The sequence below is a fragment of the Camelina sativa genome, chromosome 14, assembly GCF_030686135.1.
Source record: "Camelina sativa cultivar CO46 ecotype springtype chromosome 14, ASM3068613v1".
NCBI classification, from domain to species: Eukaryota; Viridiplantae; Streptophyta; class Magnoliopsida; order Brassicales; family Brassicaceae; genus Camelina; species Camelina sativa.
Genome location: NC_141893.1, coordinates 32,232,664 through 32,257,634, shown reverse-complemented (window position 1 = coordinate 32,257,634; position 24,971 = coordinate 32,232,664). Strand labels below are relative to the sequence as shown.

Below are 24,971 nucleotides of genomic sequence, written 5' to 3'. Positions count from 1 at the left end.
ATGTTTCTATTTAATATACTATTTTATAACTATTGGTATTGTATATGTTATGAGCTATGAATTATGACTTACGTTACGTAGAACGGCTTTTGTCTTCATGCGTTGGGAGGTCTTTGGTGCTTTGTTAATAAAACTTCCATCAAAACGCCCGATACTATAGGGATATGCGAGTTTAGCTCACTGGTTAATTCCAAAAATTATTCACTCAAAAAATGCCAAAGTACGTAGTTGACCTTCTTATTTCATTTTTTAACATGTAGGAATTTTTGGCAAATGTGCAACTAATTTAATCTAGGACTTACCCACACAAAAAAAAAGAAAAAAAAAATCAGCTTAATCTTTGTTATCTATTACTTCTTAAACGTGTTTAAGGGGATGTTAAAATTTCGGTATTGACAAGGTTTATGTTACGTCAGGGGCTCTATACGTTGAATAGTTCTTAATTTAGCCCTTATCGTATCACTGACGACATTTTAACCCCACTCAACCAAATTACTTACACTGGGTGAGCTAGATGGGGCAACCTCGCACAACTCTGCATCTTCGTATACATTTCGCACATCACTCTCGTAAATAGATATATGTTTTTTTTTCTCAATTGACAACCCATTGACGTTACAAAATTTAATGTTGGAGGCTCCAATACTAGAATCCGAAAGACCGATCCACGTGTGGCTTCATGACTCATCAGGACAATGTTGGAGACACGTGGTGGTGCTGTCATCTGCGTGAAGGTGACTGACAGAAACTCTAAGCACGTCGGCTGAGCTGAGGTAAACCCTGGCTTGGATTGGAATATATACACTGGTGTGGGTCACATAGTTCTCTACATATTTGGCGCAGTGTTTGAGCCACGTAGATGATAACGGCGTTAACACAACACTCCGTTTTTTTGTTTTTTTATCTATGTGACCGTGACTAGGGCGACTTAAGGGTTTTTTCGTTGTTTGACCATATCTTCGACCAAAAAGGGTCCACTTACCCATCTACGTTTATATGGATAATACATTGTATTAAGTCGTGAATACGTGTCCTTTTTCGAAGCTTTTTAACATCTTCAAAGGGCCCAAAAGTAACCACACTGAAATGGCCAATCAATTTAGTGGAAGAATTAACAACAGAAAGATTGACAACTAAATGAGTAACATAGTTTATGAATGAAATGGTAAGAGTGACTACATATGTCATAGATAAAAAGGCAAGCCCTTAATTATACAACGAAGAATATGCTTCCTCTCGGAAAAAAAACAAGGAAAAATAGCGATAAAACTGAGACAAAATAAGGAAGTAAATGACAATTATATTAAGAAAAAAAAGAAACTTAAAAAATATATAAATACACCCCTCTTCTGCTGAAAAATTATACACATAAATACCAAAATTCAATGCATCAATCAATGTAAAAAGACACACAAACAACATTCTTACGTCCCGTCTCCTGTGCGTGTCTCAACTTTGGTTTAGATCACGCGATGTTTGACCTAGCCATCTGCAAACACACATAAAAATACAAAACATCTGAACGTTACTAATCTGTTTTTCGATTTCTGAAGTTTCAAATTCAGGAAAAGAGGTAATGCTAATCAATTAATCATTATCATCAGTCAAACCTTGAGAATAAGAATCTTGCAAGTGGGCTAAAGTTTGCATTGGAACTAAATTCTTTGCTAGCTTGCTTTCTTTTGTTTTCTGCATCATTGTTCATTGTCTTAGCAAACACACGGATCGCCATGTCTTGCACTTCTTTTACTGACACTTCCTTTGTACTGTATGACAGATTTTCGAGGCTCATTAGATCAAAGTATTGACAATACACCCAAACTGATAATGTATGCATTTTTAGAGTTTCCCGTACCTTCCCAACTGTTCTATCAGTTTGGCAATAAACGCTTCAGAAGAACCAGGCTTTTCACGTTCCATTTTCACTAAGGATCTCGAAACTCTATGTCCAACAGATCCTTTGGAGTCGTCACCCCCAACAGCCTACATTATTGCAGCTTATAACTCATAACTCAAAAACGAGATCTTTTTTCTTCTCAAAACTGAAGACGACTCCTAACTCATCGAGAGAAGTAAGATGCCAAATGTGCATATATCAGGGATACCATATATACGAGTTTACCTCTTTTAGAGATGGTAATAGCAATATTGACAATGATGCAGACAATGAAGCCAATTTGGAGTCATCTTCATCATCACTCACTTGTTGTGATCTCATGACTGGTTTTTGTTTATCAGATTGATCGCGGGAATTTCTGCAAGGTAATAGCTCTCGCGTCAGAAATCACCAGACAAGTGCTGTGACCAGCAGAAGCTTTGGTATACATTACACACACACACACTAACCTCAAGTAATCAGAATTATCTGTAGCTTGCTCCCTTCTTTTGTTAACCTTTCCGTTACCAAGTTTTTCCCTTGCATTTCCCCTTCTGAAACCTGCTTCAAGTGCTACTTTTGCCTGAAAAAAGAATAAAACTAATTGTAAATGAGCAGGAACACAAAAGAATAACTTGTAATTTCAGAGATAACTCAAAAGATAAAAGTTTAAAACAAACCTCTGCAAGATTCGCTATGCTATCTTCTGAGGCACTGGAACTTCTTTCTTGAAGCCCTAGTCTAGATCTTGGTGTTCGAGGTGATCCAGAATCATCATTATGCCCACGGACAACAACTGTTCCACTTGTAGAAGCATCATCAAAAGATGCATACCTGCTGGTGGACTACACAGCAGAACTGGAATCAGACAAGGAAGAGCACACAGACTTGCTTTATAAGAAAAAAAAAAAAGAGAGAAATAATTTCCAATACCCCAGAGCTTTGATCACGAAAAAAAGATGATGATGATGGAGAACTTCTCGGAGATCTTATGACAACAGTTCCGGAACCACTGAGTGATGAATCATCCTGAAAATTCGGAAATACAAGGATGTGAAAAGAATGATCAATCTTGTTCCTCCCAAGTCAAAGAAGCTTAAATCAAACTGAAAACGATTAACTCAACAGATCATGATATATTTGTGAAGCTAAAGAGGATTTTCCCATGCAATATCTGCTAACAAGAAAGAATGGTGATAGGTGAGACACGGACTACATCTAGGCATACAAGAGGCAAAGGAACTTACTTCTTCTTGATAGTCATTCTGATAAGAATCTCTTTTAACAAAACCTCCTTCAGATATTTCAGGGACTGCACTACCATAAGTGGATGACAAATGACCACCACTGGCTCGTGATGTTTTTTGAGAAGTCTGATTAGAACTAGCTTCTTGACGCCTCTCCCTAGCTTGTGGAGGTTTTAAAGCTCTAACAGTTCCAGCACCCTGAGAACCCCCGATGCTAAAGTCCCATCCCGCATTTTTGACAGGTTTTACCTGAAAACTGTAGCTCCAAGTTCTTAACATTTTGATAAACAAGAAAGAGAGAAGAAATCCCAATAGATTTTGGCCATATATCCAACCTAGTTACAGAAGTTCCCTGGCCTCTCTCATCTCCAACTACTCTAACAGTTCCAGATGATTCAACCGGAGATTTTGGACCATTTGTTGGACTCTCGCCGTCTTCTTTTACTTGGTATTTTGGCCGCTCTCTTAAAACAAAAGAAAAGGGCAACATAAGAATATGTTCTGCATTTCCTTTCGGCATAAAGCAGATAGAAAAAAATTAATTAACTGAAAACTATCTACATATCAAAATGCATAGTTATTGTCAAGCGGAATCATAAAATGGAACCACAAACCAACACTGTAGATGAGAATAAACCTCACACCTTATTCTGTCAAGAAGTTTTGGGCTTTTCCTAGCATTTTTTATAAACCTATGTTTGAGAAGTTCTTTGGCACTTGGTCTCTGCAAGTACAAGGAAGAGTTGTATGAGAGATCTTGGCGTGTCACTGCTGGCAATAAAGATCAGAGACTGCACTACAAGTACCTCAGCAGGAGCCTTTTTCAAGCAAAACGAAACAAATTCCTTCAAAGGACGTGAAAAATGCTCATCTAACTGCAGAGGAAATACAGAAAGTTAAATATCTAGCTCGAGAAAGGCGACTTCGCAATCAAGACATATGTCAGTATTAGGTTTCTTCTCAAAAATGCATTCTAACCATCCAACAAAGCCCATAAAATTAGAAATATGAACCTGAGGAGGGCTTTCCCGGGGAATGATAAAAAGCACTCTCATAGGATGAAGGTCGGCAAGGGGAGGTTCTCCTTTTGCCATCTCAATCAATGTTATTCCAAGAGACCATATATCTGCCTGCAACAGAAATGATTAGAAAAGGCTATAAAATAAGTAAAGCCAGGACATACACAGAAGATTGTTCATTGTTTAAACTAGAAGAACAAAAGAAGCTAAGGCAGATGGACGAGATACCTTCTCATTATACCCTTCTGAGTTCTGAATCACTTCTGGTGCCATCCAAAATGGTGTTCCTACAAATGTCTGTCAATATATATAATTAGCAAATGCAGTCCAAGTAGATGTATAATAACACTAAACCATCACAGCCGAGAGATAAAATTTAATAAAATAATTAGTTATCCTCCAGCTTCCGTAGGGACACTTATGACATATACTTCCCAACCAACATGTTCAAACATTAGAATGACTAGAGTATGGAAAAGCATGGGAACTGAAACTGCACAACGATAAGGGTAAATAAAGTGACTGGGCCTATTGAGAGAATTCTAGAACATTTAACGATAAATGAAGATGAAAGAAACACGATATAGAGTCAGGAATTTCATTAACATAATAAGATAAACACCTTTCTCCTTGATATTGTCCGGGTTAATTGTGCAGAAACACCAAAGTCCGCGACCTGATATGCGTGAAAGATGTTGGAGATCAGCTACGCAACTAAAACCACTCGGACATAAAAAGAAAATTTAAGAAATGAATCAAATAAGTTTAAGAAGTAGAGAATACCTTAACATCACCATTCTCGCTCAACAAAATATTAGCGGCTGCAAATAGGAAGAAAAAAATTGTCATGCAATAAGTAATGAGAAAACACAGTTGGATCAAGAAAAGCCATAAGATGCTTAAAATATATAAGCAGAGAAAACCTTTAATATCTCTGTGGATTTTTCCCTCAGTGTGGAGATATTCAACAGCATGAAGTAGATCGCGCGTGATACAAGCAATTGAAATTTCATCCAATGGATTACCAGGTTGAAGCTACACTCGCAATATTGTTTTAAGAGATTACAATTTGCACCAACGAGAGAGATGTGTGCATCACCACACAAACAATTATATAATTCAACCCAGCAAAGAAGTGAAATAACATACAAGGTCAGCAACTGAGCCACCAGCCATGTATTCCATGATGATCCATAACTTGGTCTGGTGAAGGTAAGAACCATAGTATTCGGTAATATATGGGCAACGGCATTGCGATAATACTGAAATTTCCTGGGATTAATAGCAATATGTGAACACGACAATCTTGCATCGTTAATACTGACCAAAATAATTGACGCGAATCCAAGAGATACCTTCTGTATATCTTCAATCTCATCTTCTCTGTCAGATATCAAGTTAAAGGGGCTAGTTAAAAAAGGGCACTGAGCATTGTTGTAATCTTTTGACAAGGATACTACAGCTGAAAACTAGAGCTATTTTACAGAGAAAATCATATTGTAGATTAATACCTTTGACAATCACCCAAATATAGCATACGCAAGGTTTTGAAAACCAATGTTCAGTTTTATTAGAGAGAAAACAGAATAATATCCAAACGTGTAAGGGGAGACTACATATTCGATAGCGAGATAAAAACATATAAAAACGCAAATACTTACGATTCTTCCAAATCGATAACTTTAATGGCAACTTCTTTGTTAAGATCCGTATCAAACCTGATAAACAGAGGCAACATTTCAGCATATGAATAAAGCAAACGCAACTGTTCTTAGCCAGTCCTTATAGAAAAAGATAAGAAAACAAATGCAAGTAGTCAGATTATCCTAGATCAAGGCCGGAATGGTATAATATTTCTTCCACAAATTTCTGCTTTTTCCTCAAGTTAGATGAACCTAACAAGCTGCTAGTCTACCAATATATCCACACAAAAAAAAAAAAAAAAAAAAAAAAAAAAAAAAATCTACGACTCTTACACATGTCGTGTGTTCTATGCCATTCCTTCTGATCTTACGAAGTGAGAAAGAATCAGAAAGATACTTACGCTTTGTAGACATCACCAAAGGATCCTCTTCCAATTAACTTAAACTGGCTAAATCTGGCTCCAGCTGCCTCTTGTAGACCAGCAACATCATCCATTTCCACAAGAATAAAACCAACAAAAACTTATATTCACCTTCTTCCCCCCTCTCTGCAAATTTACACACTTGGATTGCATCAACAAACAGAATCACTCACTTGCGAATTAAAAATTCCCCAAATTGAGTCAACCCTTTCAACTAGTATAACAGCACATTCTCCAAAACTGAGATCTATTACTAAAATCTGATTTATCACAATGCATACTCGATTTCTCAACTACATGATAGCCAACAAAAAAAAAAAAAAAAAAAATCCCAACTACGTAATTCGAAACACTTTGATTGAAATTTCTCCCATTCAATCAAATCAGCCAGAAATAAATATATAAGTCAAATTTGTTTTCTACGATTACGATGTCAAAATCCGAGAAATTTCGAGGATCGTATTCAGAGATTACCTTTATAAATTAGTTGAACGAAGAGTAATCTATACAGATCTTCTTTGTTTTTTCTTCCTTCAGTCTTCGTTTTTTATGTTATCTTCCCAAGAAAAATTCTCTCTTCGATGCTCTCTCTCTGTCTCTCTGTCTCTCGAGCACCAAGAGATCGAGAAGAAGAAGAAGAAGAACTTCGATTATGAAGTTTTCTCGATTTGATTATTCAATTTTTTTTTTCATTTTTGTTTTCCTTACTTCTCATTTTTATTTCCGACTTAAACAACGACCCGACCCGGATTGAATTACAATCCAGCTAAAGATATAAGACAGGCCCAGCCCAAACTTTGATGAGCTTTTTTAATTTTAAATTAAATCTAAAGGGCTTTAGGGTTGATCCATTGTTTATTGCTATTTTTTTCAACTGTTTGCTGCTATTTTCGTGTGTTCAATTTATTTATTTATTTTAACAACAATGTAAAAAATTGACTCAAACAAGTCAATTGGGAAAAGAACCGTTAACATATATAACAAAATGCGGTTGAGTACGAACTTGTCGTGCTAATCGATCCGCAAGCACATTTGCATTTCTGGAGATCAAAGTCAATGAGAAACTTGAGAATTCCTCCATATCCACTTTGATGTTGTCAAGATAGGCAGAGAAAGTCGGCCAGTCAGACAGTGAAGACACCATCTTCACCAAATCTGAGCAGTCTGTGAGCAGGCTACCTCCCTGAATCATGTCATATCATGCATAGCAAAACCCACACAAAAGCTTCTACCTTCGCATGAAGTGGTGAGAGACTACGTCGATAATTTGAGGCGCCCATGAGTGGAGATGGGTCATGGGTCGACATACACACCCAGCCGGCACCAGCAAACTTGTATGTGTCCTTCCAAGAGCCGTCAACAAAACAACGGAATCCGGTGTAAACCGGTGGAAGAGAAAAGCCTCCCCGCACTAACCGAGGCCCATAAAACGGTGGAGCCGTAGAAACCTCCTCCTCCTCAACCTGAGCTGCAACCCACGCCGTTGCCTCACTAGTTGCCAACCGGGCCACTTCTGCCGGCCTTTCCACCTCATTTTCGAACACTTTCGCATTTCTAGCTTTCTAAATATATCACATTATCCAAGGAAAAGCTATAACCCATAACCTGGATTTTGTGCCCCTACAAAATGATCCACATTTGCATAAACCGATTATGTGGGAAAACCAATTGAACCCATTGGGACATTAGAAAGAGCCAGGCCTGTCGCGCGGGCGGACACTGAAAAAGGGCGTGATTAATAGTTTCGACTGGAACACCACACCGGGCACACTCCAAATCACAAGAAATTCCCTGCCGACTTAAATTTGCCGTGATGGAGAGACAACCAGAAAGGACTTGCCACATAAAATGTTGGATTTTTGGCGGGCACCTAACTTTCCAAACACTAGCCTTTAAAGAAACTATGTCAGGACCACATACTGCCACCGGGAGTCCCGGAGCAATGGCCAAACGAGCCGTATGATACCCTGATTTAACCGTATACTTTCCCAACTTTTTGAAGTGCCAACCGAGTGAATCGCTCTACGGAGTAACACTCAGAGGTATAGCCTCTACCAAGGCCACATCCAGAGGATCAAAATGCTCGGCTAGCCGATCCATTCGCCATGTGTTTGTGCTGCGATCAATAAGACCAGTAATACTAAGTAAAGGATCCTGAACCGAATCCTTACTCAACATTGGTCTCACTCTCGGGAATTGGGCTGGAATCCAGGGATCTGTCCAAACAGAAACAGTATCCCTGGAGCCAACCCGTTTAATAAGCCTTTTACTTACCAGAGATCTAGCAGAAACAATACTTCTCCAGCCATAAGATGGAGAGTAAGATTTTATTGGATCCATAAGATTTGAATTCTAATAGTACCAACTTTTAAAAACCCTTGCAAAAAGTGAATCTGGGGCTTCTATTAACCGCCATAACTACTTAGCCAGTAATGCCGTATTGAAGTCATCAATATTTCGAAAACCCAAACCTCCAAGTTGCTTACTTGAACAAAGTTTCTCCCACGCCAACCAATGCATACCTCCCGACTGACCATTAGTGCTCCACCAAAAATTAGATATAGCACTAGTAAGTTTGGACGTTATTGTTTTCGGAATCCGAAAACAAGACAACACAAACGTCAGAACCGCAGTCGCCACAGACTTTATCATCATTTCTGTCCCCCCTTTTGAAAGAAGTTTAGCCGTCCAACCGGTAGTACGACCCTGGAGCTTATCCCAGACATAAGAATTATTTATTATTATTTTTATTTGTGAATTTTGGTATTTTATAAAATCGAAAGTATCCTAGAGGACAATAACCTCTTTTATTCCTTCTTTCAAATTAAAAAAAAAAAAAACAAATTCTGTAGATCAAACAATTTTAAAATTGTTAATTTTAATATTATATTACAATTTTTAATTATCACATCTAAATCCTAATTATTTTTTATAAATCTAAACTGACATATAATTTTATTTAATTGTAAAATCTAAACTTTAACCACTCTTTTATAAACTCAAACCGACATATAATTTTGTTTAATTGTAAAATCTAAGCTCGAACCATTCTTTTATAAACTCAAACTGACATATAATTTTGTTTAATTGTAAAATCTAAACCCCACTTTTTTGTAAACTTAAACCGATATATAATTTCGTTTAATTGTAAAATCTAAACCCTGACCACTCTTTTATAAACCCAAACCGACATATAATTTTTGTAAAATCTAAATCCTAACCACTTTTTTGTAAACCCAAACCGACATATAATTTTTTTAAAATTATAAATTTAAATTCTAATCCTCTTTTATAAACTCAAACCAACATAGTTTCTTTAATAAAAGATCTCCATAATTTGTTTCCTTAATTTGTTTTATCTTTTTATTTTAATTTTGATTTATTTTTTTAAATATGATATGATATGGCATATTGTTGTATTCTGATTAGAGGTGAACCCAAGAATTTTCTTTCCTACTGTACCACTTATCAACAATCTGGCTTTTTACATCTTATACCTCTTCTGACTCAACCATTTAAGTCATCTTACCGTTCCACCACAACAACGGTCTCGTCCACCTTTCAAAAACTGGACGAGCCAACGACCGATGGTTGGACCACATGCAAGTCCCACTCCAAAACTTATTTTACCTTCCAACATCAACATGGTCCTCTCATATATATATACATCCACAAAAGAGCAAGATTGTAACGTAAAATGGCCCCATTGCCAACGTTAATAAAAGCTTCTATTTGGAAGGTTCAGGTGACAAAGTACAGGACCATCAGTCCCAAAACTATAATAGTAACAGAGCCAGCATGACCTTTCCTTTGACTGAACCTTTTGGATCGTTCAAGCTACATTAAAAAGCAAATTAATCTTTTCTTGTAGTTTCGGTCGTTTTTTTCTGTTGGTCTCTTTGTGTTAGTTTTTTGTTCTTTTTTTTTTGTCCCTATTTTTGTTAGTTATCGACACAAAATTTCAATGTTTCTTTTTATGTAATTCGATTCCCATAAAATTTGTTTATATTACCAGAAAAAAAAAACAATCAATAGATTAAAAAATCATTGAAATTTTGATTATGGACATTTAATAATCTTCTTTTTTACATCAGCATCATGATTCACAAGTATTTGAGGTTCCATTGCATGACACTCCCTGCAAGCAAACACAACCGCTTTTAAAATCCTCTTCCACCACTTCATCAACTTACTCATTCCTCTTCTCTCCTCCACCTTCTTCGTCCTCTTCTTCTTCCTCTTCGTCTTCTTCTTCCGTCCACCGACCTTAATCCCTCCTCCGTTACTTTTTCACCGATCCTTCTCTTTTAAACACCGGAGTTATATGCTGCCACCCCCGTGAATATGACCCGTAAAGCTGCGCCGTCACGATCTCCGTCGCCTTCTTCCTCTTGCACTGCGGCAAATACGAAACCTTCTTCGTAGTAGTTGAAGTGTTTACGGTTTTACCATTGTTCCTCGTCGGTGGCTTCTTCTTGAGATCCAATATTAACGATGGCTTGTGATGATGATTCTGATAATATTCCTTGCTCCTACGGCAGATTCCGGACCTTAGACCCATTATCTCCTCGTTCTCGGACCGAGGTCCGAAGCGTGCTAAGTGACTCTTTTCCCTTTCACTCGAACTCGTGATCTTGAAGATATTGCAAGTGCTTGTTCTTGGAGTGTAAGACGTCGGGCTGCTACTATCACTGCTCCTACTACTCGAACTGTTGCTCCGGAAAGTGTTTTCGCTGGTCGTACGTGACACTGAGCGTGTCGTCGTCGTGCTCGCCGGGAAAAAGTGAGGTAAAAGACGGCCGTTGAGAAAAAGGTGATCGGCGGGAGAATTTTCCGAGAAGGGGTCTTGTGATGGAGAAGAGGGAGTCAATGATCCAAACTCGAACTCCGATGATAATGACGTCTCCGGGGATGTCTCTGGTTCGGTCTCGCCGGAGTTTGGTGTACTTGTCCGGTCATTATCTCCCATCTTCAGAACGGTACTTGTGTGTGAATGAATGTGTTTAACTGTTTGTTGTAGTTGTGTTTTTATAAGGAGGAGTTTTAGTTGGATACGTGGCGAATCAAAGACTTGCCAGCTCAGGGTTTGACTTTTTGTGGGGGCATTAGAAGAATGAGATCTAAGCCATAGTGAAGTAATGGTTATGGACTTATGGTGTTTGTGTCATGATTTTGTTTAAAGTAGTTTTGGATCCCAAAACGATCCCACATGTTCTCTATTTTAGTTTCTTAATAACGAGGCATTATCTATATAATTTACTAAGTTATACACTATACAAAAAAATTATTTTTAAGTTCTTGTACTAATATACTATTAGACTAGATTTGTTGTTTGGTATATTTTTTTAAATTTGAATTCTACAGCTCACGGTCAGAAGCACATACGCTTTGAACTTTGGAGGTTCTCGTAGTGAGGGACACGGTCTGCCAAAAATACTCTTAAAAGTTTTAAGCAGAAAGCAACAATCACTTTATAATAAAAGTATACTTAAAAGGCAATTCAAAGAAGAAGAGAACACATTATCTATTGGTAATTAGTCTAGCTGGTATCATATGCAAATGGAATCTATAGTTTGCATATAAGACCTTTGTGGTCTAGATTGAGACACACTTCATTAGTTAATGATCAAATGCTAGTTAAGAAAAAACACACAAAAAAAAAAATTTTTTAATGACTAAAAATGTTATCTGCTTCATTACATACACAACAAAGTAATATGACATAAAATGCTTACACACGAAAATAAAACATTGTAGTAATATTTAATTCCAATCTATTAACCTTTAATACATTGTATATTATCAATAATACTAGTTTTACAAAACATTAAGACGAATTGAAATAACTCCTTAATTAGCTTCATCAGATTAAAAAAAAAGTTATGGCCGGATTAACCCATATTAGTTATAAACGCAAGACTAGGCATAGTCAATTCTTTCTCAAACCCTTCTCAAAATTCTTGTCTGTTATTTGTCTCTTTTACGTGATTATAACTTTGAGCTTACTCAACAGTCATTTTCAGTACTCAATACAATTCTTTACAAAAAAAATATATACAAAATTCTTATCATGATCCATGATCCGTGATCATCAGCTTCCAACAAAACTAGTCGAGAAGTTAAGCTGGTTTTTGCGTATCATTTCACTTTATGCATCTATCTTTGTGAAACAAAATAAAAATTTGTAGCAAGTAACTTGGATAATGAAGGGAGTATATATTTTGACCATAATGTTCCTCTTAACTCTACTGATTTATTATGCATTGATCACGCTCTTAATTTTTTATCCGGCCAATAGCCAAATTAAGTAAGCCAAGGAAGTAAACGAAGCCATGTAGGGACACATACACACCAGCAAATAAGAAGAAGAAAGTACACTTAACTGAAGCAAAATTAAAGACAAAGATCTCACCTTGTGGCTTTGTGTCTCCCATTCGGGTCTTTCTTTAGGACACATCACTGGCCCATTCTCAAGGGATTAGTTAGGGACCACCAATTATCATTAACACCCATGCTTAATAATCTCTTACTTTCTCTTTATTGTAGTCTCTCTTCGATTTTGCTTAACGTTTAATAAACGATGTAATTTTGATTCAGTAATTGGAAGAAATTTGTTTAGTTTACAGTAACTATTATAGAACATACATTACATAACTTTCGAAAGAGTTTTAATAACATGAGTTACATGACCAAAGACATGTAATATACCAGTTTGTTCTGATATGGTCGTTACATATCCATCCAATAGTATTACATGTTCCAACAAAAAGAAGAGCAAAAAATAAAGAGAGTAACTATGCCATATTGCCATGTTTGTTTGTTTTGTATAACGACTTAATATGTTCGCTTTCTAATTTCCAACGATAATAGGGAACGACTAAGTTGTGTTTGCTTTGCACTTGTTGGTGGCAGTGTCAACGACTAGTTGATCAAAAATATAGAACATTAAAATTCTGATTGCTAGTTGTTAAAATTTGTCACAGAACATTGTCGCTGAACCAATGATAAACCGAACAAAATTTAGTGGTATGTGCTAGTCATTGTCATTTATAAAACGAACAACAAAATGTTACCATTCGCTGTCCTTATCGATTGCTAAAGGAACATCCTTTATATAGTTTTAGAGGAAAAGAAAACTTTTCACATATATTAGGACTTTTCCAGAGAGAAGCCAGAAACATAAGTTACTTGCGATCCAAGAATGAGGACTCCTCCACTAATGGTTTTCAAGTTCATATCTGTTTGCAAACGTGACGCTCATCACACATTATATTGATGATTTCCAACTTCATATATGTGTGATGAGCATCAAGTTTCATTCTCCAATGTCAAAACTTGATGCTCATCACACATCTTTGCACAAGACTTTTATTTATGTTTGGATCGGATCATACCCTAATAAATCATTGTCTCAGTATTAATACTCTTCAATTCCACTTCTAAGTTTTTAGGTTTTCGTTCTTCTTTCTATTTATGGTGTCCCATTGGTGGTGCCCTCTGAAGAGCTTTTGACTTTGCTTCTAAGTCATTGGATCTACCGTTAATTATGCTCCCACTTCTAAGTCCATCATAGTACTTTTGGGCTCTCTTCAGCCCAGTTAGGATATCTTCTCGTTGTTATTGAATTTGATACGCATCATCTTTGTCTGTGTTTGGCTTAAATGCTAGTACTGATCTCAGGTCTAGAGAAGAGCCAGAGGAGATATTCCCCCAAGGTTTTATTCAAATTCACTCGTTCTTCATCGAGTCGTCAAGCTTTGTTGTTGTTGTTGTTCCTATTATTAGTTCATGAGATTTGATCGAATCTTAAGGTACTATAAAATGACGTTTCGCAAGACGATTTTTGCTACACTAATTTCCAATAATTACTTTGTACTCCAATTTGTTTGGTAGCATACATTTTCCAATTACTTTGGCTACAATTTTTTGTTTGAAAACATCTCGAAAAAGGCAAAGAAAAGAGAAGCTGTATCTAGTGTTAGAAAGCTCTATGATTTTTTTGTTTCTTTTTCTTTTCTTGTATGGTAATTCTTGTTGTTTATATCTACTGTCACTCAAACGTGAAATAATGTATATAGTTGGTGTGGAGATAATTATTGATGAGGCGAGTTTCTCATCATAGCAAGTGACATATATGGACCCTAGAAGTTTTGCTTCTACTGTAATCTACTCTCTCTCTCTTACTAATAACTAATGGTCGTTTATTATCAAATTTTGTATTCTACTACTTGTAGTTTATGGCAAATCTTGCAGTAAAGTGTGTCTCTCTGTTGGCAAGGCAAAGCTAGGATGATCATATCTCACTCAATCATGTCTCTGATCAAACTTTAGAGCGGCCGTGGCTTTCGGTTAGTAGTCCCCTGTGCTTTTGGATGAATCACACTCCTTACTCGTATCTGTATTGAAAACCTTTCCCAATTAGAATTCACACATACGAGCTAGTAAGCAGGAGTAATACACATTTATTTGCCATATCTTTAGAAACATACAAGGCACATTCAAGATTTAAGGAGAGTCTTAGCATATTTGCAGATTAGTGAGAAACATAGAGTGGTAGCTTGTTATTTATTTCTCTATACTAGGAGTCAATACCATGATTCAGCTGATCTTGACATTGTTAGATACCACAATATTTTGGGATTCTTAGATTATTTAGATGACAGAAGAGAGAGAGCAGACAGCATCTCTATCTAATCTGTGGTCGCTTGAATGATGAGTTTGGCATAGGAAGTGTCATCTCTACCCTTGATCTTTCTTGATTCTGGATCACCTGACCAGTGATTACTCTCCGACCTGACCCTTCTCCAAAACTCTCACCAGAGCTCTTCCTCCTCCTCTCGTTGTGTCCAGCTAAGCGCCTCCTACAACTTCTCTTAGCTTCATCAAACTCCTGGAGCTCATGAAACCTGTTTCAAACTCCAAGAAAGACCTATTCAAAGATCCAGGAAAAAAATTGTATCCAAGGGTAAATTAAGTTGTAGTACGGTACCTGCTGCATTGTTGACAGAAGCGTTGGCTAACTCCTGAGAGAAAGACAGAGGATGCCTTTGCATGAACTTCACACACTTTGTGTCTACGGTGATACTGTTTAGCCTCTTTCAGATCAGCTGTGCATCTGTCTACTTGGCAAAGCCGCGATGAACCACCACGATCGATGCTCCCAGTACTAGACCTTCTAACTCCATCCATCAATCCTTTTCTTTTCTCTTCATCCCTTCCAATTTCCTCTTCTCCATCCATATCATTCTCCGTTTCTTCTTCCACAAGGTAAGACTTGCTTTTCAAGTAACCTTTTCCTTGTGTTCTTCTACCCTCCATTTTTTTGAGTATACAAGAGCCTGAAGTTGGAGTCTTGGAAAAGATGGTTGGTTGGAGCCTCGGAAGAAAGAAACTCTGATAGGTTAAGCAATTTTGAAGAATGGGACTTGGTGATATTGTTGACGAAATTGAAGTTTTTTCAAGTGCTTAAAAGGTGAAGTAAAGTCGGGAGATGGACCACTGTGTTCTTGTACGTTTCTCTGGTGGAATAAGTGCATGATTACGTAGATATTCTAGCTCAGAAAAATAGAATAACGAAAAATTATGAAAAAAAAAAAAAAAAAAAACATTACAAAGTTGAAGGTGTTTTTAACAAATTTCATGTGTTTGTTTAATTTAAATTCAAGAAAATAGTTGATAGACAACTAAATATCACTATTTCCAGTTTAGTATTTGAAGTTCCAATATGAAATTTTGTTTCAAATTAAAGATCTTTTCTTAATTTATCTTGAAGATATCATTGATTGCCTTATAGAGGAAGTCTTTATTGGCCTGCCACTGTTTTGCAATAGTACATAAAGCTCCATAATATACACATGGGCTTAAACTCATAACAATCATTTTTGTTCTTTAGGAACAAAACAAAAGTCCTCCTAATAAATTGATGTGACAAATTTGCTTGCAACCTTGAGTTTCTTGTGATAGACTCATATTGCAAATGCATTTACCATACACTTAGGATTTGATCTCTATTAAATTTTATGTGTTATTTTTAAAATTTAGACTTGGGGTATTTGATGTCCTAGACATGGATATTATCATGTGTCTGGACCAGGATAAACAAAGAACATTAGAGTAGATGCTTATATACGATCTAACCCTTTTGATTTCTTTCTTGTGTTCGCGTTTATTATCACTATCGCTTATATAAAGATTCTTTCCAGAAGTGGGGAATTACAGATTGAAAGATGGAAATATAGAACAAATGAGATCACTTATTACTTTAATTTAAAGTGTTGATGCAAGAGACATCTGGAACCATTTCAAGACAGAGATTTGTGTTTTGAGTTCTGACTTCTGAGGTTCTTCTTTTACCTGTTTTCACCATGTCAGAAATTTCTTAAGTCTCTCAGTTTACCTTCTTATTTATTACAGTGTGTGTTGTGTGGAGAAGCCATCACTGACAGATTCAACTGCATCATCATAACCCTCTTTGAATCTTTTGAGTTGAATAGCTAGAGAACCAACAAGCAGCAAATCAGATAAGTTCACTGATTTACTCAAGTGTGTTATTTTCCTTAATTTTTTAACAGTGTTGTTGTCTTTTTGTACTGAAATACTAGAATTAGTGGGTAGTGAAATAGACAGGACACAAAGGTTTCACATGCGACATTGTACTCTCTCTCTCTCTGACTCTGCCTTGCTTTGCCTGACGCAACTCAGCTTTTGCAAACCCAAAGCTGCCTTTGTATTTTTTACACAACTGAATAAACTTTGTCCCTATATTCAGTTACCGGGTTCACTTACCATTATCAGAATCCAGTTTCGGTACAAACTTGTTTGGTTCGTTTTTAGTTTGCTTTTTGTTCAGATAGTCCATGTGTCACATCTCTCTTGTATGTGTGTACTGCAAATCTGTGTCATAAGTAACTTACATATTACCTATGGGTAACAAAATAATTCATTTAACCACGAGGTGGTGGGCTAGTGGTTCTAGCTTGGTGGAAGAGTCGCCCTGTTGGTCTAGGTCAGGGATCGATTCTCCCCAAGCGCAGAATTACTCAGCTTTATCTCTTTGGCCACATGGGTATCCCTCTTCCAGAGAGATTAAAAAAAAAAAAAAAAAAAAAAATAATTCATTTCATATATTTGAATGGTTTTATTTGTTGACACTTAACCTTCGTATTACTAGGGTAAAGACATAAGTGATTCTCTTGGAATCTTCTCAAGTAAAAGGTTGATATTCAAGTTTTTGACTATCTAACAAAAAATGTGATTCCAAATTGTTACCGGAAATTAAAAAAGATAGTATAGACATATGCATGAAGTATGATCCAAGAGAAGAAGAATATAGAACAGGATTTTTTTATGTTTTCAATCTGAGTGATAATAGTACAATGTACATATGGGTTGATACTAATATGTTCGCATATAAACTTTTACAAGGTTCCATCCTTCTTTATTCATTATTCTGCATTACTTGCTTCGTTCCTCCGCGTCGCTCTCTTTTTACGTTAGCAAACAAAACGGACGTAACTATCCGTAGGACCTTGTCCGTAGCTACACACCTCCAATAACAAAAGATGCCTTTGGTTTTAGAATCCAAATTATATGATTTGTCGAGCTATTTTGTCAAATTTATGTTATGCCACGTATCAAGATTTGCATGGATTAATGTATATATTCTTCTTAAGTCTTAATATTAGGAAATTGGGAATATCGTGATGGGTTGGACCTCTAGAAAAAGTCATCCTATATTTTTCAAAACTTGAAATGTTTTAGGCTGCGGTCCATACATGTATATGCATGTCTCCCATCGAAACCGAAACTCTTCCCAAGCAACATTTGGAATAGAAGAGCACGACTTCTCATGTTTTTTGAAGAACCATGTACGTACACTAATGCCAGTAACTAGTCATCCTATTATACTAAAAAAGGTCTTAAACTAATTGTAAGTTATGTGTGTAGAAGGTTATATTAATAAAGTACATGTAACATGTATAAAGGTTTTTCAAAAGATTAAAAGTTCCAATTTAGGTGCATATTATAGAAGTTCTATAATGTTTATTCGCTTTAGTGAAGTCGAATGCATCTTAATTATGCTGATAATTACCCTGATCAGCATACTTTTTTTAATTAACTAGCAATATAGAAAATTAAAATAAAACGAAACCAAAATCTGAATTGGTCCAAGAAGTTATATAATCCACGGACCACCTCAACACTGCTAGCTAGCTAGTTGATGTAGAGTACTAATCTTCAACAATACTAGACGCATCTTTGTGAAAACAAAGTTTTGTAAATTAGTACCAACAATTTCCGAATCGATTCGTGTGAGTGCCAAAAGTGATATCATTGCTTTCAATCACACCACACGACGAACAACGAGATTTGTCTCTTCGTGTTTTATAGGAATTTCAACGGAACAAATCTTTTCTTCAAATCTTCTTCTCAGATTCTTTCATCAAACTCTATATGCAATCCAGCTACACATCAACAAAACTATATCCATACCCCTTCTCATTTCTTACGTCATAAATATTTAAGCTATGACAAGAACACTAAAAATAAATTCAAACCGAATATATACCACAAACATCATCTTAATTATCAAAAATATCGATTTTAGAATGCGTTCGTATCTAATTTTAACAGGCTTATTTCACCACGTTATTCAATTTTTTTTTTTTTTTAATAGTACTGAGCTCGATGGATGAGTGACATGGAGAGGAAGCATCTGGATTCTATGCATATTTGTATTTGCTTGTACTGCATAAGAAAACATCATCTGGACCTGCAATAAAGAGTAAGGTAAACCAAGTGTCCGGTTTACTCAATCGATTCTCGGTTATGGTTCATTGTTCTGGTTCAATTGGTTTGTACAATGAATGAAGCAGAGGTGAGCTTTCTATTAGGGAATATTAACCTGTAAACTCATCAAATATATGACTCATAATATTTCAAATAAAACAAGAAAAGTTTTACGTTTGAAGACATATCAAACAACATTATAGCAACATTATAGCGCCTACAAGCAAGAAGAGAACACATCATAGAGACAATGATCATTCATTTCCATTACAGAGAACGAGCCACGGTTTTGAATTCAGTCAAGCAGGATTGAAGAATCTTCTGGCGTTTCTGAAGCTGATGGCGTTCGTTTTGCAGTACATCAATTGCTCCAGGAGCAACAAACATGTCCATAAACTTCTCGTCGTTTACTGCAAACAGATCCAGTCCAAGTGCAACCACTAGTCTGTCCCGGCTGCCAAACAGAAAAACAAACCGTAAATCAAATCAATATGACTTCTTACTCTACAAAGAAACAGAGAATAAGTCATTAATAGACTCACCAAGGTGTTAGAAACCCTGAGTTTAAAGTCGATGTGACGCTTCTTTCCACAAGAACTTCGCGTATCCTAGCAAAGTGTTGGGCGGCTGACGAACAAATCTCGGAGTAAGCCGAGCTTGATTTCATCCCGTTATCAGCGTTACCAAACATAAGCCCACCATTCTGTACTCTAAATGGATCTATGTTCCGGATTCCAGCCATTCTCGCCATTCTCTTTCTAGCTCCAACACCATCAGGTCCATTCCCAATTTCTTTCTTTACCAAACCATACACTATCTCACAAGGTTGGTCTGGTGATGGCGTCTCAGGGACTGTTATGTGGCTTTCCCCTCCTTTTCCTGGTGTTGTCTCTTGGCCATTATTCTTCTCAGGAGGAATGTTTTCCTGATCTTTCATTGGTTCATCGCGAGTGGTATCAGAGAGCTCGAAGCAAAACGAATTACCTGAGCCTTGGTTGAATCTGTTATAAGAGCCAAAAGCTCCTCCTTGGTGGTAGTCATTCTCATAGCACGCCATGGAATATGGGCTGGTCACTGAATCAAGATGGTGTCTTACTAATTGCTTACACTGTTTCGCAAGATTCTTCACAAAACGGCTGTAACAATTCCTAACAGCAGCATGAAATCCCACGTATCCATCCATATTCTCAGTTTTCTTCTCATCTGCAAAATGACCATCTGTTCATTAGATGCAGGGGCTTTACTCTAGGAGATTATAAAAGATCCAAGGAGCACCCAAAGGTTCTTACATTCTGAGTTTTGGTTCAGGTTTCTTTCTAGAGCAATTTCAAAGAGACTTCCTAATACGAAGCAAAGCCGGTCGCAGGCAGTGTCAAGAAGAGGAGCGAGCCATGACCGTGCAGCGGTTCGAGCAATTTCTGCTGAAGCTTCTGTCACTCCTCTACCACCTCCACGGCCAGCATGAGCAAGCAGAATGTTTGCTACCTGTTCAATTCAGGCTGTGTTTCATCTTTGCAGTTCTATGGAAAACTTTTAAAAAAAATGATGTTTACTAAGAAAAGTTAAACTGTACCTTCTCTCTTGATACTGGAGGACACTCAATTGAGTATGCCGCACAGCGGAATTCATGAATCACTCGTTCAAATGCCGCTCCTCCATAGAGTTTAAGAACGGCATTGGGCGGCTTTATGTCCATACTAAAGCCTGGCCAGCTTCCAATGCCGCTCTCACTTCGTTCTTCATCAGTTGTTTTGCCCCATTGCTCAGGCGCTGGAGTTGCAGCTCCATCAACCAAGGCCCCCTTAAGAAAAAAGAGCCAAACAATGTCGTTCCAAAGACTTAGAAGATGATTAAACTTTATGTCTTAAAAACAGCGCAACAGAGACAGTATGTTAAAAACTACTCACCACATGATTGCTAATGGAAGCGGTGTATAGCATTGCTGCTTTTCTGAGATGAGCAACATCAGAAGTAGCTTGGATTTTCATATCCACTCTTAGCATATCATCAGTTACCTCAGAGCAACGCTGTTCAAGCAAAGCTAGTGTAGCTGGAGCAGCTTCCTTATATCTCTTCTGAAGTTCAGACTCTAAGAAATCTCTTAACGACCCAAAACCAATATAGGACCGGAATTTTTCTTCATCAAATCCTCCCTGAACTCCCTCCCGTAAATGCTTTATAACTTCCGTGTCCACCTGAGATATTTGTCTACGAAATTCATCATTTGAGACAGTGCTTCTGTCTTTTGGCAATGCCACAAAATAAGGACGAGTGCTCTCCCCAAGGTATCCACTAGCACTCAGATAACGATCAACTTCACTGCGATCACTAAATTCCTGCAAGTGTTGTATACTCATATGCTTTTAGTTCAGCCAGAGAGGATCATAAACTAACGGTTCACAACTGATTGTGTTTAAAGATTCTAATACCTTAAGACGATTATCAAACTTCGAAACAACAACGATAGTTCTTCGAAAGCTGGAATCAATCTCGCGCACGGCATCCAACCATAAAGACGAGCACCACTCCACACTACTCTGCTGAAGAAACAGGAGAATGCGATGTGGAGGACTAGCCAGTGACTTGACCATTGATAGAATCTCATCAGGTGTGGTTTCAGGCTCTCCTTTCTTGGCCTGTTCACACAAGCATCAGAAACTATACTATCCAATTGAAGAACTTTGATACAAGTTGATAAAAATAAACCGAGTAAAAGCTACACTACCTTAAGAACAAATCCAGGAGTATCAATGATAGTAAGATTTGGACAATGAGCATACTCAGCTCTCATCACAATAGGCTTTGGCGAGACTGCTGTTTTCGTCTTCTTCAAAAGCGCCTCTGTTCTTGACCTAATCACATCTGCTACTGCTGTAGCCGAAACAATTGGACTACCATACTCTTCAGAATCTTCATCCTACCAATCAGAAAACTTATCAAATTTAGTAATCAAAAACACCAAATTAACAAGACCTCGTTGAAATTAACTCAAACCCAGAATTATCCAGATTCAACAACCCTGCTACATTGTACAGTCTCCAAATTCAACAACCCTAGCTATCTGAAACTTATGATGATGTAACTAGCAATCGAATCACCAAAAATTAGAAATCAAATCACCAAATTCAACAACCCTAGATATCTGAAACTTATGCAGATGTAATTCAAATTCGAATTACAAAAAAAAATTAGTAATCAAATCACCAAATTCAAACCCAGAATCAATCCCTAAACGCATCAAATTCAAAAACCCTAGAAATCGAATCACAACAGCGTCTTAAATTACTATACCTGGAATCGGCACCGTGGTTCCAACGCTGATAAATCATGAACCATCTGGAGAATCAAAGGGCGTCGCGTTCCCATTTCGACTTCTCTGACATTGAATCGGAACCCTAGAAGCGCTTCCAGTAAAGAGCTTTTACCGTCCGATTGGCCACCAATTGCAACAATCTCAGGTATAGGAAGTTTCTCACCGAAAGCAACGGCCGCCGCTTGGAGACGGTTGTAAGCCTCGAACCGTGACCTAGTCTCTGCATTTACAGGATCCTTGGATTGAGACTGCATCTTCGATTGGCTCTGTTGGTTTCTCCTTGAAGAAGGGGTTTTAGTCGGCGTGGTTAGGTATGTGTTTGAATTCGCCATTGAAATCGAAGAGGAAGATAGACAACAACAACGGTAATATAAATAATATCGCAGAGACTGAGAAGAAGACGGAGCGTAAGAAACGATACGAGTTTTCAGAATTTGAAATTTGAATTCATGGGCCGTTTTGGGCCTAAACTTTTAACTCTAGTAGGCCTTATATTAAACCACCTACTGTGGAGATCTCAAATTTGATGGAGATTAGAACTCCATTGAATCACTGGTGTATCTATTTAGAAAGTGCAATGAATCTTAGCTTGATTTCTCTGTTACTTATTATTTTATTTTCGTTTGATAATACAATTTTGTAATTTATTTGAAAACAAAAAAAATTAGCATACAGTTTTGTAATCCTCACCACAGGCATGTGACATAGTGAGTTGTGTCTATGAAATGTATTGGTTCTAGGAATCGTAGTTTACACTTGCAAGTTCATTATTTTGTACTCTAGTACATGGGTTTAAATATAAAGTATAGTTGTCTGTTTCTTTCTACTCTTGATAAAATATTTTATAAAGTATAGTTCTCTGTTTCTTTCTACTCTTGATAAAATATTTCAGTTTTTTCGGATAAATATAAAGTTGATTTTTATCTCCTCTCCTTCCTCCACGTCATCTCTTTTTATTTTCAATTCAAAAAATAATTCACATCATGAAAAATAAAAATTTAAAGTTAATTTATAATTAATTCACTCATTTTTGTAATATTTATTATTATTAAAAACAATAATTTACAATATTCTAAACTAAAATATAACCAAAAACGAAACGAAAAAAGTACAACCCAATGATGCTGTTGAGCACATTGACGAACGTTGGTCATTCTGTATGCTATAAATTCTTGACTATATCGCATGTATAATCCATATTTCAAACGACAAGTCCATTCTGTCCTTCTGCCTAACGTGTCCCCGACCAAAATATAGCTAATCTTTTTGAATTGTAAATTTGCAACATCTTGATAATCATATCTGGAACGACAACGGTACTGGAGAACCAAACCCGGACCAAGATTGTTTTCAATTGCAATTTGGTTTGGCTGACATGCTACATTTAACCCAAAACACATTGCAATAACAAACATACAAATCATCAGACGATTCATTTTCTTTTTTATCTAGGATATTTTTGGAGTAATATGAAATTTTTTGGAGAATAAAATGCATGAAACTAATGACATCAAAGTGTAGTATTTATAATGATTTTGTGCGGTTAATAATTTAGTCTATTTTTGTGTGTGGGCTTAATTAACAAGTTAAATTGAAACACAAATACATATGAACTAAAAATAGATAGTGTAGAAAAGTATGGTTGAACTAGTAAATAGAAAACCAAAGAAAATCAACGTTACAACTACAAATTTTGTTGTAAAATTTATTGGAGTTTGAACGATTTTTAGTGATAAGGATGTTGGTTCTATAATATATGAATTAATTAGTTATTGTAAAAGAACTTGTGTTGCAGAATTTTTCAGCGTATTAGGATATCTAGTCTTATATATAGTTTAAGCCTGTAAGGGCACTATCTTTTTAGGAGATGGCTTAAGCAAAGAAGTTAATACCTATTTATTGTATATACGTAAACATAAACGCAAATGCTAAAAACAGTCGATATATGATTTCCAAATTCTTCGTCTGACAGGCTAAACCACGCCCAATTAATTTCTTACTATAGCTACTTGAAATACTTATAGCAATCAAACGTGGAGTCCCGCATCTATGAGATTCAATCTCCTTCGATTACTATTATAGTATTATCCCACATAGTTTATATCATTATTTAAAGATTCTTGTCTGAGTTTTAATGCATATACTTTATACATTTGTCAACACCCTGCTTCATAGCTTATACCTTATAAGCCTTTGCATGTCATGTGCGGCATAGAGTTTGGAATCATTGATCAGATTATATAATTAACGAAAAACACAATTATTTCTTATATATTTCAATATAATTAGCTGTGCGCATAAGGTTTATAACGGAATCCTCCTACTTTTCTGTACCCGCCGGCCATTAATAAGTGGAAAAGGTCAATGGTCAATGAAAAATTGTCACAACGTAAAGGACCTCACGGTCCCGAGTAAAGTATTCAACTTAGATGGTTACGAAACGACTGTCACGAACGATAGATAGTGACACGTAAAGAGAGAGAGGCACATTACAGTCGCCAGGTTCCGTTGCGCAGTAACCGTAACCGGTGTACGTGACTCTTACCGGCTTTAGTGGCAAAAAAGGAGGATCTAGTTCCACCGTCACCACACGTGCGTCGTTTGAACAAAAAAACTCTTGTTTAAGAGACAACTCATGTTCATGTACTTGATGATCACTTGT

At 36.7% G+C, this 24,971-nt stretch overlaps 3 protein-coding genes and 1 pseudogene across 6 annotated transcripts; all 4 read right to left on the bottom strand.

Moving 5' to 3' along the window:
- Positions 1–1,282: 1,282 nt before the first annotated feature.
- Positions 1,283–6,954, bottom strand: LOC104742825 (uncharacterized). 2 transcript variants are annotated; one of them, XM_087484449.1, is made up of 21 exons: positions 6,682–6,954; positions 6,187–6,333; positions 5,804–5,860; positions 5,498–5,525; positions 5,292–5,414; positions 5,066–5,177; positions 4,926–4,963; positions 4,765–4,818; positions 4,371–4,439; positions 4,137–4,253; positions 3,930–3,998; positions 3,768–3,847; positions 3,459–3,587; positions 3,124–3,379; positions 2,810–2,905; positions 2,557–2,721; positions 2,347–2,459; positions 2,123–2,255; positions 1,856–1,983; positions 1,611–1,766; positions 1,283–1,489 (listed from the first exon to the last, which is right to left on the bottom strand). In XM_087484449.1, exons 2-21 carry the CDS (start codon positions 6,279–6,281, stop codon positions 1,450–1,452), a joined length of 2,058 nt encoding a protein of 685 aa, XP_087340575.1. In that variant the 5' UTR covers positions 6,282–6,333; positions 6,682–6,954; the 3' UTR covers positions 1,283–1,449. The 2 variants fall into 2 exon arrangements, with proteins under 2 accessions (XP_087340575.1, XP_087340576.1); XM_087484450.1 differs by having other exon boundaries at positions 5,804–6,053; positions 6,113–6,333; positions 6,682–6,898.
- Positions 6,955–10,197: 3,243 nt separating this feature from the next.
- On the bottom strand, positions 10,198–11,193 carry LOC104742824 (uncharacterized; annotated as a pseudogene).
- A 2,854-nt stretch (positions 11,194–14,047) lies between these two features.
- Positions 14,048–15,654, bottom strand: LOC104742823 (squamosa promoter-binding-like protein 4). 2 transcript variants are annotated; one of them, XR_760575.3, is made up of 3 exons: positions 15,197–15,643; positions 14,800–15,113; positions 14,048–14,603 (listed from the first exon to the last, which is right to left on the bottom strand). XR_760575.3 is itself a non-coding variant. In XM_010463878.3 (3 exons), exons 1-3 carry the CDS (start codon positions 15,523–15,525, stop codon positions 14,535–14,537), a joined length of 561 nt encoding a protein of 186 aa, XP_010462180.2. In that variant the 5' UTR covers positions 15,526–15,654; the 3' UTR covers positions 14,048–14,534. The 2 variants fall into 2 exon arrangements, 1 of the variants encoding a protein (XP_010462180.2); XM_010463878.3 differs by having other exon boundaries at positions 14,951–15,113; positions 15,197–15,654.
- A 3,452-nt stretch (positions 15,655–19,106) lies between these two features.
- Positions 19,107–22,888, bottom strand: LOC104742822 (dynamin-related protein 5A-like). Of its 2 annotated transcripts, none has more exons than XM_010463877.3 (8): positions 22,288–22,888; positions 21,722–21,913; positions 21,426–21,632; positions 20,904–21,332; positions 20,570–20,797; positions 20,286–20,481; positions 19,539–20,199; positions 19,107–19,450 (listed from the first exon to the last, which is right to left on the bottom strand). In XM_010463877.3, exons 1-8 carry the CDS (start codon positions 22,639–22,641, stop codon positions 19,264–19,266), a joined length of 2,454 nt encoding a protein of 817 aa, XP_010462179.2. In that variant the 5' UTR covers positions 22,642–22,888; the 3' UTR covers positions 19,107–19,263. The 2 variants fall into 2 exon arrangements, with proteins under 2 accessions (XP_010462179.2, XP_010462178.2); XM_010463876.3 differs by having other exon boundaries at positions 19,539–20,214; positions 22,288–22,703.
- Positions 22,889–24,971: the final 2,083 nt, after the last annotated feature.

Excerpts from the sequence above, each read along its gene's own strand:
- LOC104742825 (XM_087484449.1), bottom strand. The coding sequence starts at position 6,281 with ATGGATGATGTTGCTGGTCTACAAGAGGCAGCTGGAGCCAGATTTAGC. Across the intron at positions 3,380-3,458 it reads CAGGGAACTTCTGTAACTAG|TTTTCAGGTAAAACCTGTCA; the intron begins GTTGGATATATG and ends TTGGAGCTACAG. Across the intron at positions 2,906-3,123 it reads AGAATGACTATCAAGAAGAA|GATGATTCATCACTCAGTGG; the intron begins GTAAGTTCCTTT and ends CCGAATTTTCAG.
- LOC104742823 (XM_010463878.3), bottom strand. The coding sequence starts at position 15,525 with ATGGAGGGTAGAAGAACACAAGGAAAAGGTTACTTGAAAAGCAAGTCT. Across the intron at positions 15,114-15,196 it reads TTCTGTCAACAATGCAGCAG|GTTTCATGAGCTCCAGGAGT; the intron begins GTACCGTACTAC and ends AGTTTGAAACAG. Across the intron at positions 14,604-14,950 it reads AGAATCAAGAAAGATCAAGG|ATACGAGTAAGGAGTGTGAT; the intron begins GTAGAGATGACA and ends TTTTCAATACAG.
- LOC104742822 (XM_010463876.3), bottom strand. The coding sequence starts at position 22,641 with ATGGCGAATTCAAACACATACCTAACCACGCCGACTAAAACCCCTTCT. Across the intron at positions 21,914-22,287 it reads AACCACGGTGCCGATTCCAG|GATGAAGATTCTGAAGAGTA; the intron begins GTATAGTAATTT and ends TCTGATTGGTAG. Across the intron at positions 21,333-21,425 it reads AGTTTGATAATCGTCTTAAG|GAATTTAGTGATCGCAGTGA; the intron begins GTATTAGAATCT and ends CAACACTTGCAG.